The sequence below is a fragment of the Aulonocara sp. 'chitande type north' Nkhata Bay genome, linkage group LG16, assembly GCF_057382095.1.
Source record: "Aulonocara sp. 'chitande type north' Nkhata Bay isolate Kocher_YH1m ecotype deep benthic linkage group LG16, A_spYH_male_GT1.1, whole genome shotgun sequence".
Lineage (NCBI taxonomy): Eukaryota > Metazoa > Chordata > Actinopteri > Cichliformes > Cichlidae > Aulonocara > Aulonocara sp. 'chitande type north' Nkhata Bay.
Window position 1 is genome coordinate 21,428,375 of NC_141359.1, and position 14,303 is coordinate 21,442,677.

The following is a 14,303-nucleotide window of genomic DNA, read 5'->3' on the forward strand; positions in this document are numbered from 1 at the left end:
TATTTATAAAATATTCAAACTCAAGAAATTCTCCAATTATAAAATAAATATATTAATTTAGTGAGCACCCCAAACTATTTGTATTTTTAAAAGAATGAATCAGCCAAGGAAGACACTGAAAAGAAGAAATGTCAGTAGTAAGGTAGAAGTGATTGATATGATATCTAACTTTGGGAAACCTTGGGTCCTTTCATTTTGCTTTCAAAAATCAAACTTTCTGAAATTTCACAACTGTGTGAAGTACACAGTCTTTACTGCAGTGAACCAATCAGTCCAACTTTACAATATAAAGCACACCACAGTGTTTAGGTGTCATTTTCAGAGGTGGTGATATAGTGTTGCAGTTCAAAGTTGCCTCTCTACACAAGTGAGTCACATGAGTGATTAAAGTATAGGAGACAGTTATTTGTCATATAATTATATTCCCACTTCACTTTCCATGTTTGAACAATGACAATTTGTTGTGAACCTGAAATATTGTATATATTACTTTCAAAATATTTTCTCAAAAAACATCATTCACATACATTTGTGTTGAGTTTCAACTGCAACAAACCACTTCCTCTTTTTTTTTTTACAGCTCTTCCTCAGATACAAATAAAGCTGACAGTAAAGTTCAGGTCTGTTTCCCTCTCTGTCTTGCAGTCATGATATTCCAGCTAAAACGAGTGGTACTACTCTTCATTCAGCTGTTAGTGATGTGGCATGTCTTTGCAGGTAAAGAGCACATTTGTGTGGGTTTTTTTCTGTTAAGTAGATTAAATGCAGATATAATTTTACATTGACTGATTGTCTCCTTTAAACTTTAGAAATTGCTAAAGATGACCACAGAGCTTTGCTAGTGTCCACAGGAGATTCAGTGATGCTGACTTGCAACGTATCTGAGAAAAATGCAACACTAATCACCTGGACCAGCAAAAGATCTGTTTTTCAATATTCCATTGAGCTGAATCGCAACTTTTCAAATTTCTCATTTTATAGACTGAAAATAAACCATGGGTTCCCTACAGAGCTAATTATCTTTAGTGCTCAACCTGAAGATGAAGGAATTTATACATGTAGCATAACAGACAGAAGTGGCATAAACAGCATTACATGGAATTTAACTGTGTCTGAGAACCCCAAAGGTAGGTAGCAAAAAAAGGCAGATGAATCACTTTTAGTAAAGGTCAACCAAGAAATTTAAATTAATTAACTTCTGATTTAATGCAGATTCCACTTCATCCAAGTATAATTTTAAATGTATTATTTTCCTTTAACTTTAGAGATTCTTAAAGATGACCACAGAGCTTTGCTGGCGTTCAGAGGAGACTCAGTGATGCTGACTTGCAACATATCTGAGAAAAATGCAACACTAATCACCTGGACCAGCAAAAGATCTGTTTTTCACTATTCCATTGTGCTGAATCGCACACATTCAAATTTCTCATTTCACATACAAAAAATAAATCACGAGTTCCCCACAAAGCTCATTATTTTTAGTGCTCAACCTGAAGATGAAGGACTTTATACGTGTAAGATAACAGACAGAAGTGGCATATACAGCATTACATGGAACTTAACTGTGTCTGAGAACCTAAAAGGTGGGTAGACAAAAAACACTGCCAATCACTTCAATAACCAATTTAAATGAATTCACTGCTGGGTTTTTTTGTTTTATACAGAATCCACTTCATCAAAGTATCTTCTACACATTCTCCCACCGGCAGTTGGATTATTTTTATGTGGCATCACACTAGCTGTCTTCCTCTGCAGGTAAGAAAAATCTTCCTGATGAATGCATGAACGTAGCTCTTTTCTGTTTGGCTGTAGAATCGTTGTCAGTATTTGTAAGACTGATTCAACCATGAAGCTCAAAGACCATTTTTTATTGTGTCTGCCCGAATTTTTAAAAAAAAATCACGTTGACCATGCAGTTTAGTTTACTTTTATGACCAGGTTTTGAAACGTTTGGAGGCTGCACCAAATAAGAAAAAGACTAAATAATAATATCACTATATTAGGAGCCACAGGCTGGATGTTCATACCAGAAGAAGAACGCAGCTGAAAAATCTCTCATCGCTTCCAGCTCTGCCAGTAAACATGGCAAACTGTGATGGAGCAAAATACCAAAACTGCATCCATCGACAGCGAGTGTGTTCAATAAAAAATAAAACACAGAATAAATGTGTCTGGATGTATGTAGTTTCTTTTATTACTCACCAACTTATCATTTCATATTGAGATACTTTATTATTTTTCCTTCAAATTTATTCAAGGCTTGAAGAACACCAGAATTATCAAGTTTGAGCTGAACTTAAGTTTACATTTTTTTTTTTATTTCTGTAAGAACTGTAAACTTCTAAATTTAAAGATTTGAATCACCCTCTGTGCTTTTTGTTGGCCCTTTTTGTATACATTGAGAGAGAGAAAAGGAAATGAAAGTCGTGAAGAAGTGGTAAAAGTGGTTAAAGTGCTCAGAGTTATTCACTGACTCTGGGGACATTTTCTTTGTGGTACACATTCAACGTTCATGTTTCCACTCTGAAACTAGAACAGTACCTTTAGTTCTTCCAGTTGGTGGCAGGGTTATATTTTTTATATATATTGTTATAAAATATATTTAAAATGTATTTTAAAATATTTTTATTTTTATGTATATTATTTATTCATTTGTCAAATTCACAACTCAAAATGTATGTTGTCCACCAAAGTGGACATGTAAAAAACTCTTTGAATAGGACATGTTGAAAAAAATGAACATTTTTTCTTTTTTTCATGCCTCGAGGTTGTCATAATTCATGCATGAAAGGTTAAAAACACAGAAGAAGCACTGAGTCTTGGTACCAGAGCTTATATGGTGTCTCGGTTTGGGGAAAAGATTTTACTGGAACATACAAAACTACTGAGATGCACTCCCCAAATTGATGATATTCACAGCTGTAAATCAAGGCTTGGTACACAGGAAATTCAAAGTTCAAAAAGACACCCGGAATGCTGAATACATGAGAAAACAAATCTCTAAAAAAGCCCCTAAACAAACAAAAAAACATATAAGTCATATATAAAGTTCTGACTTATTTTTCATTAGATTCTGCTCCAGGACCCCGAACCACGACCTTCATGAGATCGAGATCTTGAGTTTTGTACAGTATCATGTTCAGCTGGAAGGAAAGGTTAGAGGAACTTTATTATTACTCAGATTTTCATTTCTCAAGTGTTTCAACTCATATCTTCTCCTACCTATACCTTCATGCTTGCTATTTTTCTTTTTAAAGATTAAGTTTACGTACAATTTCAATCCATAGGTGGTCCCTCCACAACCTCAAAGTTTTGCAGTGTACAGGACAGGAATCACTTTGAGAGACTCAGTTCAATCTGTGGCTTTTAGTGTGCTGACAAGAAGAAAGTCCAGATAAAAGCTGAAAAGGAAACAAGTGGAAGGAGAGCTCAGGAGAAAGGTCACATTGAGTTTGAAAACATTACACATTTCTTTGAAACCTCATATAGACTTCTTTTTCCCCCTTTTTGTGTGTATAATTTTATGTAAAAACATTTGATTTTCATTGTTAATTTTGACTGTTTTGTTACATTTTGCTAGTTTCTTCTGTTTCAAATTTATTATTTTTTGTTATAAAGGTATTAAGTTAGGCTTTGGCTCTTGATTATTATTATTATTATTACCTGATTATTTTCATAAAGCTGAAAATGGATATATATACATATATATACAATTTCCAAGTAGTATAAGTAAGTATATAACAAGCATAAAACTAAAGTCATTCAGTCATTAATTATGACTGTTGTGTAAAGATCTCCAGGTAACTTGCTGGTGATTTTCAAAGAGATCTGGACTGACATTTGTGCTGCTACAACTAACACTTTCTGTATCTGCAAATAATATCTGAACATTTGACATTTTTGGTCATTTATCTGACACTGTTGTCTCAGAGCAAGAAGGTCATGAGTTTGAATACACCACCTGGCCGTGATCTTTCTATGTGGAGTTTGAATGTTGTCTCCAGATACTCTGACTTCCTCCTACAGTTCAAAGGCTTGCTGTTAGTGATATTAGGTTAATTGGTGATTCTAAATTGCACATAGGTGTGAATGGGAGTGTGAATGTCTGTCTTCAGGTTCCAGCTCAAAAAACTGAATTGGATCTGTTATGACACAATATGTCACTAAATTGATATGTTGATAAGCATGATTTAAAAGATGGCCTTAAGCTTTTGTGTGTCTGAAGTTAAAACTGAGTTTTTATTTTCAAAATAAGCTATCTTTTTCTTTTTATACAAAGAAGTGGCTTGTTGTTGCAACATTTTTACCTGTGCTGGATTATGGAGATATTCTCTATTTGAATGTTTCTGCTCAATGTCTTCGAATGGTTGATACTGTCTCTCATGCTTCTCTAAGGTTCATCACTAATCGTAAGTTTCAGACTCACTAATGTGAGTTATACTGTTCAGGTAGGATGGCCTGCTGTTGGAGGAACTCTCACCTACACAGTTTTATATATAAGGCAATACTTGGATTTTTGGCTTCCTATACATGTTTCCTGCTTGCAATGAAACATGCTGGTCGTTATTCTCTTCGTCTGCAATGTTACTTGTTGCATTCTTTTCCATTTGCCCGAACTGAACTTAGCAAAAGAGCTTTTGTCTATTTAGCATCCTTGGCTTTGGAATGAGTTGCAGAGCGACTGGAAAATGAAAGAATTAATTTCATTAAGTGCTTTTAAAACTAAACTAAGAATCCTTGAGGCAATTCCATAACATGAAACTGTTTCAATTGGATTGCTTGTCACTGTAAATTATATAATAATTGTAATTTTATCAAATTTTATTTTATTATTTTTTTATTTTTGCTTGAGTGTGTTGTTGTTGTCTGTGTTTAATTGTGTCATTTCTGTAACCGTGAGATACTTGCTGCTGCCTATCTTGGCCAGGTTTCCCTTGAAAAAGAGGTTTTTAATCTCAATGGGATCTTCCTGGTTAAATAAAGGTTGAATAAAATAAGATGAATACTTGGGATTTACATTTAGAGAATTAAAGGTTCATGATTATTGGCTGATAACATCAAATGTGATGACTGAGTTCAAACAAACTTAGAAGCATTTTATGTATAATATATTTAGAAAATATTTTGTGACAGTGTTAATGTCACACAGTGGAAATTTGTATTTATCTTGTATATTGTTTTTATTCTGATTTTTAGTGGTTATTTATGAGTGTTGTTTTATTTGCATGGTTTTATTCTGTTTCTATTGCATGGTTTTTAGTGTTTTATGTGACATGGTTTTTATCCACTGTGGACTGGCGGCACATGGGACAAATTAGCTGATAGGGACCACCTGCTGAGGCAGGGGTGTGTCCGGAGGTGGCCTATCAGCTGTGTAAAGACCTTTTAAAAACAGGTTAGCTGAGCACTGAAGGAGAGAGGCCCCAGACTGGAAGGTTAATGTGAGCCGGTCAGTGTGACGCGGCGGCTCAGTCCCGACCTCATGGAATGGCAACAGTAAGAGACAACGCGTGTGACTGGCAGCAGGGCAGAGGTTTACCTCTGCCTGCATTTGTGTAGGGTCTCTACTGTTGTTTACTGGGTGCAGCTGGATTGGGAGAGGGTCGCCATGGCCATGAGCCAGGGCCGCTTCTGGGACCATTGTTCTGGCCCCTATTTGCTATTTTACAGGACACCGACGCAAGGGGAGCTGTGGCGGTGGTCGCATGATGGATTCGGGTGCAGAACGCAAGCTGCAACAATTTATTACGTACATTTTAAGGGTGTTTTTATTTGTGCTCCCTGGCCTAGTAATAAACTGTTTCTGATCAGACCTGCTTCCTCTCTGTGCCCGTGGTATCTGACTCACTTGCTCCCCCTTGTATTTTAAAGAATCTTTCTTTTTAGCGTGACATTCTGGCGCGACCGCTTTAGTGTCGCCGCGCGTTACATTAAAAGCAAACTCTCAAACACCTCCATCTCCTGTTTTGGTATACTTATTTAATTTAGCTCTGTGAGGTGAACCGTAAATATGGGAAACTAGCACTTTGAAATAAAGTGGGAAAAGAATATTGTATACATACACTTTTTTTTTAAAGTGCTAACAAATACAACGTGGTTTAGTGGTAAAGCAAAAAACCTTGCGCTTAAATAAAAGATAAACAATAGTTTATTTATTCTGCATTACTGTGAGCACCCTAAATAAATGCTATTTTTCAAAGGATGAATCAGTCATTTATGCTTTGTGTTGGCCCATTTTTCTATAGAACCCATTTAGAGCCCATTGTGGCAGGAAGTCTTTTAAAAACAAAGTGGGGGGGGGGGTTTGTGGTCATCACTTTGAGAGGCTCAGTTACAGTTTTTTACAGACGCTAGGACACATTTCTCAATACTTAGGTCACGTTTGCAAAGCTCCTCACACAGTGAGCACAACAGAAGTCTATGTGGGCTAAACTGAGGACCAGTTATCATTGTTTTGGCACAAAATGCATTCAATGACTACATCTCTCAAATTTCATGAATTATCTTCTCACTCAGACACAACAACTGCCAAAAATCTTTGTACGGACAGGACATTTTGCATGTGCTTACATACTGTTTTCAAAACTGTTAAACTTATGGCCAAAACAATAACACAATGCAAAACTTGAAAAGACAGCAAAATTCAACAACAATATTTTATTGAAACATATTTTAAATCTAAAAATGCAGTTTAACCAGCCACAGCTTATTCTCATTGTAGATGAACATCTACACAGGTGTTACTCCTTCAATTTTTCAACTCCTTCAATTCTGGCATGCCAGAAGATTCTTTCCTAGGTGTGTTGCCCTAGATGACATAAGATGTGATGTGGATGAGAACCTGTGGCCAAATGGAGAAGACCGAGTAGATTAGCATTACTATTGTATGTGTATCAGTGGATGGTGTGTATACAAATTCTTGTATTTTGGGATTACTTGGTGCAAAAAAATAAAAAATACATAAACAAATATTAACGAATTCTGCATGATGTCTGATTCATTCCAGTAACATATATTGAAATTATAAACAGAGATGTGTCCTTGTTTTACACAAGAAAACACTGTAATGCTACATGTTGTTAGTGTTTTTTAGGTCATTGTTTTGTGGGTGACAAAGTGTGTTTGTCGGCTGTCAACCTTTGCTAGTGTTCTGGAAGAATGAGGTTATTTGAGACCTGAATGAAGTGTTTTGGTAGTTGTAGTGCATTTTGAATGTGAAATGAACTGCTTTGCCAAGCTGACGGTCAGTTAGGAGGATTGTGTGAAGAGTTTTGCAAAAGTGACCTAAGTATTGAGAAATGTGTCCTAGCGTCTGTAAAAAACTGTAAAGCTGTGAAGAAAAGAATTCTGTGAAAAGCTGAACAGAAAACAAAGTGTACCAGAGAAAAGACACATTGGATCAATCGTTTTACAGTTCGGACTAAAATAGATCTCAACAGTGCTCTTTGCTGACAATTTCTACATTTGCAGGTAATATCTGAAAGCAATGTTATCTTGGTCATTTAAACAATATTGTTACTAATTGGCTGCAGGTGGCATAGATCAGTAGGCTATTTGTGTGAGAACAATTAAATAGATTTCTCTTCCTAAAAGTAGTAACACGTTAATTCCAGTGTACACACACACACACACACACACACACACACACACACACACACACACACACACACTGAACATAACAGGTAAGTGAAATAGCTTCCTTTGCTTTTAGTGTACTTTCTAGTGCAATGGACTAGTGATGTGTCGGTAGCGAACGAAACAACACACAGTTCATTTGACTGCAAACGGCAATCTACTGACACCTAGTGGTGAGATTATATATTTTTAAATCAACCTTTAAACTTTGAATCAACCTTCTAATTTTAAAGTCATTGTCTAACATTGACATGTTATATTATTTAATTATTATTTACACAGTCGCATACATTAGTTCAGAATTCAGAAATAAAGCAACTTGCCACTTCCCTTTTGTGGCTCCTCCTCAGACACAAATAAAGCTGACAGGAAGTTCAGGTTTGTTTCTCTCTCTGTCTGATGATCATGATGTTCAAGCTAAACCAAGCAGCACTGCTCTTCATCAAGCTTTTAGTGATGTGGCATGTCTCTGCAGGTAAAGACTACATTTGTGTTTAAGATTATTTTTTTTCTAGATTAGATACCGATATATATTTATATTGACTTATTGTCGCCGTTAAACTTCATACACTGTTAGAGATATCCACATTTTATATTAAGATATTTTTTCCCTCTAAACTTCAGTAATGCTTCAAGACGAAAACAGAGCTATGATGGTGTCCAGAGGAGACTCAGTGACGCTGACTTGCAACATATCCAAGACAAATACAACGCAAATCTCCTGGACCAACAACAGATCTGTTTTTCATTATTCCATTGAGCTGAATCGCACCTATTCAAATTTCTCATTGCATAGACTGAAAATAAATCATGAGCTCCCTACAAAGCTAATTATTTGTAGTGCTCAGCCCGAAGATGAAGGACTTTATAAATGTAGCATAGCAGGCAACCGTGGTGTAAATATCATTACATGGAATTTAACTTTGTCTGATAGTCCCAAAGGTGGGTAGTGAAAAAAGGCAGATGAATCACTTCTAGTAAAGGTCAAATAAGCCATTTAAATGAATTCTCTGCTGATTTTATACAGAATCAATTTCATCACAATATTTTCTATACATACTCCCACCTGCAATTGGATTCCTTCTGTGTGGTATCACACTAGCTGTCTTCCTCTACAGGTGAGTACAACTTTTATAACTTCATGATGCATGCACGAATGTTGCTCTTTGTTATGCTGATGCAGAACTGTTGCAGAAGTGCTTGTAAGACGGATTTCATTATTAAACAACAATTTTATTGTGTATGCCTGCATTGAAAGAGTTAGTTCATCTCAAATTACCAATGATTATTTTTTAGTTGACCGAGCAGTTAATTTTACGTACATGTTGAGGATTTGAAGCATCTAAATGCAGCGTGTTGTGAATTTTTGTGTGTTCACTATTTCTGCAAAAACCACAAATCTAATCTAAATTAAAAGAGGTGAATCAGCCCTGAGTGCTTTAGCTTGACTTATTTTTCTATGCAGTAGAGGATGAAAAGAGGAAATGTCAGTAGTGAGGACGTGTTTGTGGTTAGAGTCAAGGGCCATTTTCTATCCAACCACAACCTCTATGTTCCTTTTTTTTTTAACTAGAAAAGTATCCCAGCTAATTATTTTCTCAGAGTCCAGTCTGCAGAGGCTCATCATACTTAAAAGCTTTTGGAGAACAAAGAAAAAAGAACAATCCATGAGTCTGGGTATTAGTTTTTATGTTTCAGTACTGTAATCATGGTGTGGTACACAGGTAACCAATCCAACAACAACACAGCAATAAGAAGGACAACAAAATTGTAATGCTGAATTCATAACTCTAGGATAACTGGATCATAGGTGTAACTAAACACAAACATTTACCAGGTATAGCCTGGTATTTTTATGTTTAACTTGTGGTAAGTTACAGCGCGTTAGCAAGCACAAGAGTGTAACAGTATATAGTTACAGTATTGTACTTATATATATCAAAGTGAGCTGTATTACAAAGTGTTACAATACAAAAAAGGAAGGCTTCCAAGGACAGTTTTCATGTTTTCTATTGGTATGAATTTTCAGTTCGTGTTGTTTCCAAATTATGTTTTAATACAATTCAATATATAATTCAGTTCATTATCTAACATGTTAAAAAAATATAGCTACAAATAGTGACTGCCTTCATTGTCTGGGTTTTCTCACAGTGATAGACATTTTGCATTTCCTGTGGTCACTATAAGATTTCGAGTTTGTTACAATTTACTAACCAACTCACTTGTGATAATGGACACGAAACAGGTGGATATAACTAAAATGTGGTCATTATTGGTCACTGCTTTTACTCTGCAGAAAAATGAGGAGGAGGGCACTGAATCAGGATCCAGTCCAGGATCAGTTTCCACCTAATTCAGGAGACCAGGTCAGGAGATCTTTGTCATCTTTGACACTCTCACATGTCTCTGCCTTATTTTCTTTCCTAGTTTCACCACCAATTCTTATTTGCACCTTTTTGGTCTTCATAGGCAGCGTTCTCTCAACCACAGGGTGGCACTGCTCACTGTAAAAACGACAAACAGAGTGGTCAGTATATGGAGAGGCTGAATTTAATCTATGGCCACTACTGAGCTGATCAGTCTTCCAGTTACACAGAGACATGGACGTTTTTCAACTTGAAAGCTGAAACTGCAGGGGAACCCCACCAGAATGAGGACAGCAGGGCTACTGTTGCAAAGAAATGTTGGATTCAAGGACTAGAGAAAGGACATGAACATGCTGTTTCAGAGACAGAAGGAGCATTTTTAAAAAGTTTTCAGTGCAGGAACATTGTATATTAATGTATTTAAACGGCTATAACAGTTACTGAAAGGTACATAACAAAGTCATAATAAAATAATACACTATATTTACAATCCCCACATATCTTTGATGATATGTCAGTATATTTTTCAGTACAGACAATGGCAACAATGAACATGGTTTAAAATACCTCAAACATTTTTATCACTTTCACCTTTAGATCAGTGTTTCCAGGAAAGAGGTACTTTCTATATGTTCACAATGCATACCACCAGAAATCATCAAAGTTATAGGGCTTTTTGTCTCTTTGTGAAAAACAAAACATTAAGTGGACTTGATGGCCTTGCTGGATGTAAGAGAAAATTTAATGGCGTTTTTAACATGACCCAACTTTACACTAATACAAGTTTTAACAAATTAATTCAACATTAAGTTATCGTGATTACAGACAGAATGACATGCACATACACAAATGCTACCAAAATACAACCTACAACTGGTGAAGTGAATAAATATCCATGTTATGGCAATAATGGATGAACCGAACAGAATCCACTTGGAGCTTTGAGAGAACAACAGGTGGTTGTTTTCAGAATTAAGAAAAATGATTTTAAACCTTTTAATCTTTTCAGTGGAGAATATCAGTGAAAATTAGTTTTTAGTTTCTTAGCTGGTTTATTGAATAGAAACAAAGCCTAATTGTTGTTGATGAAATATGTATATGAATATGTATATGTCTATGAGGATCCACAATGTCTCCTCATCTTCCATAGTCCTCAGCACTGGCTCCCCTCAGGGCTGTGTGCTAAGTCCCCTCCTGTTCACGCTGCTTACATATGACTGCTCAACCAGGCTGTCATATTGTAAAGTTTGCGGACAACACAGCTGTTGTTGGTTGCATCACAAACATTGATGAGACTGGCTACAGGAAGGATGTGGAACACTAAGAGGACTGGTGCAGGAAAAACAATCTCTAGAGATTGGCATATATAAGTACAGAGCTGTGTTCAGAAGAGACTTGTTGATGTTGACTTGCACCATATTAATAAAAAAATAAAACAATAATCTCTTGGACCAAAGTAAGATCTGAGGATAGCAGGGATAGCAGTGGTGCCTGTGCTTTTTTAGAAAAGTATAGTTTAAAATGAGTTTGACCAACATGCATATTAACATGCATAATGCCAAACAAGATTTGATTAGCAAGTTGTTTTTTTAACAAAGTTAAATGCATAAATGCAGAACACATAGTGGAACCACATGTAATGTTTTTAAAAAGCCAGCAGATGGTGACAGTTGATTATATGTTATGACACGATATGTAACTAAATTGATACTTTGGTTAGCACTAACTGAAACAAGTGTGATTTAAAAAAGGGCCTTAACCCTTTGTGTATCTAAGATGAATATTTCGGATGTTCAGAATTGGAGGTTCGTGATAATTGGAATACCTGTTTAAGTTAGCTCTGTGTTTTTCTGCATTGCGCCAAATACATTCTGTTTTTTAGAGGATGTTTTGTGGTCATTACGTTGAGAGCAGTGGCGTGTCTAGAAAATTTTTGTTGGGGGGGCCAGGTAGGGGCACAGATTTGGAGAAGGGTGGCAGATGTAATTGGCAGATTCTACCAACCGTTAACCATAATTCAATAATCCTATAAACCTAATAACCGAATGCACTTTTAACTCTTATTAGAATGAGATTTTAACCACTACGGTGCAAAGTTTTTAGATACTGTGTTGATAAAGTACAAGAGATACAATCAGTGCTTTGTCAGTGTTTACTCAGCATTCAAGGACATCAATATTTGCATAGTATTTTTACTGACATGTAGTGCACATATGTTTTGGGCAAAAACATTTTTGAATATTAAAATACGAACATTTTTAACATACAATTGGCAAATTAGCCAATGCCTGTTAAAAAAAAGAAGATAATCTTCTCACAAACTGGTGTTTGATTTTGAAACAGGAAAAAAGTGGGGAAACAAATGAAAAGACTAACATTTGAATAAAACCTGAAAGCAAGTAAATACTTTCTATGCTGCCTTATGGTAAACTTTGGTAATATTGATCAAGAGCAACACTGGCTGATGATGAAATACAGTCAGCTGGCATGGTGACACTGCCAGTATTAACCTGCAGGACTGGACTGGGACAGAAAATCGGGCATTTTGACTACAGACCGGCCCCCCAGGTATTAAAGCCATAAAGCCTTTGAATGAAAACAAACGCTGTTGTGACAGTGATGTACAGTCTTGTTGGTATATGTATGATTTCTATACATTTTACATCAGATAAAAACTTTGGTTGTAAGATTTAGATAATTATTTAATAAAAGCTAGATATTTTAAATGAGAATAAGAAAGAAAAGTATTTCTTTGTGCCCCCCTTTCCCTGTTAATGCCCTACCTGCCCCCTGGCAAAACTTTGCTAGACCCGCCGCTGCACAGTTACCAGTTGTCAGCTACTTAGAAAAGGATCCTGGTGTTATTTATCTCTCAGAAACAGCTCATAACTTCAACTCATTCATGTCACCTAAAAGGTAAACCTGTTTCTCCATCACAGCTCTGATGATTCAGTAAGGACATCTCCTGGTTTCATCCTCATGTTTCCCTCTCACCACATATACAAACCGACATCATGACCAGCAGCTTTACAGCTGTGGCTCCAGCAAACATCAGCTGATACTAGAAATTAATATTAAATAAATTCTAACAACAGCTGATCAAGCTTAAACGTGCTGCTGTTGTTTAGCGCGACATCTGCTGGTTTCCTGTTTCTGGCGCAAAGTGGGCGATAAACAAACAAGAGAGAAAAGCCGATCAGCTGATCATTGATCAGTTTCATGATTGAAGCAGCAACAGGAGAGGCAGGGGAGAGAATGAGAGAAGAGGCAGCTGTGCAGCGTAACGACAGAATAACTCCAGCTTTGTGTCTTTTTTCCATTCTAGCTAAAGTTCGGGACAAACTGCGTCTCTTCTCAGCTCAATACCAAACGCGTAATATTTTCTCTGAATGAGGGACCATTCCATTTTTTTAAGGAGCCGTTGGCAACTCTACTAACCTTATGAATAAAATAAAGTTCACTATCAGTAACATCATAGCATCCACCCACCTAAAAACTCCATCAAGCTGGCTAGAACGCAGTACGAGTTATTGCAACTGAGGGTAAAAAGTCAGCACAACGAAAATAAACTCCACCTAAACTTGGTTTATATCTGACCCAGAGAGACTGCAGGTCATAACTTCTTACCTGAAGTTCAGTTCACCTGACACTCGGACTGGCGGCTGCTTCGGGTCTCTCCTCCTGCCTCCCCTTCCCTCATCCACCTGCTGCCTCTGTGGAAGCCCCGTCATAGCCACCACCAAACAACGGAGTTATTTCTACACATCGACCTGCATCTGGCCAATCCACCACCTCTCATTGTTCATGCCATTACAAAAAAAATAAAAAATAAGTCACTGGGGATATGCCCGGTATGCCCGATGGCCAGTCCAGCTATGTTAACCTGCAACCAAATCTGCAGCTCCATACAGCAATGTTACGACTTAGATTATATCTTATAACTCATAACTCTTATGTTAGCTGCCCTCAGTAGCATACTGTCTGAAATATTCCACAGCTGCAATAATTCTTTAAGTGTTATTTTTTCCTTGGGATTCTAATTTCACCGAAGTTTACTAAACTCAACAAACTTGATATTACTTACCGGGACATTTATTCTGTCCTCATTTTCTTTCACCGAAAAATTGTTTCCTGCAGTGCCATCTTTCGTGCTTCGCTCTCCTACCTTTGCTAACGTGATGCACATAGCGCAGAAGCCGATGCTGCATTCACGTACACTCGGATATCTGAGCTTCACCGTGAAAACATAATCGGACATTTGATATTTGATTGAATTTTATTGTTTTGTCTTTGGGGTGGCAC

General features: G+C 36.6%; 2 protein-coding genes across 3 annotated transcripts; both read left to right on the forward strand.

The window, feature by feature from the left end:
* The first annotated feature begins 586 nt into the window (after positions 1 to 586).
* Positions 587 to 5,810, forward strand: LOC147311434 (myosin light chain kinase, smooth muscle-like). 2 transcript variants are annotated; one of them, XM_086266496.1, is made up of 6 exons: positions 587 to 717; positions 810 to 1,127; positions 1,266 to 1,583; positions 1,665 to 1,755; positions 3,071 to 3,155; positions 3,288 to 5,810. In XM_086266496.1, exons 1-6 carry the CDS (start codon positions 648 to 650, stop codon positions 3,396 to 3,398), a joined length of 993 nt encoding a protein of 330 aa, XP_086122622.1. In that variant the 5' UTR covers positions 587 to 647; the 3' UTR covers positions 3,399 to 5,810. The 2 variants fall into 2 exon arrangements, 1 of the variants encoding a protein (XP_086122622.1); XR_015125339.1 differs by lacking the exons at positions 810 to 1,127; positions 1,266 to 1,583 and having other exon boundaries at positions 621 to 717.
* A 2,224-nt stretch (positions 5,811 to 8,034) lies between these two features.
* Positions 8,035 to 11,226, forward strand: LOC147311435 (uncharacterized). The gene is made up of 5 exons (XM_086267627.1): positions 8,035 to 8,110; positions 8,260 to 8,577; positions 8,663 to 8,753; positions 9,932 to 10,001; positions 10,105 to 11,226. Exons 1-5 carry the CDS (start codon positions 8,035 to 8,037, stop codon positions 10,204 to 10,206), a joined length of 657 nt encoding a protein of 218 aa, XP_086123753.1. The 3' UTR covers positions 10,207 to 11,226.
* The last annotated feature ends 3,077 nt before the right edge of the window (positions 11,227 to 14,303 follow it).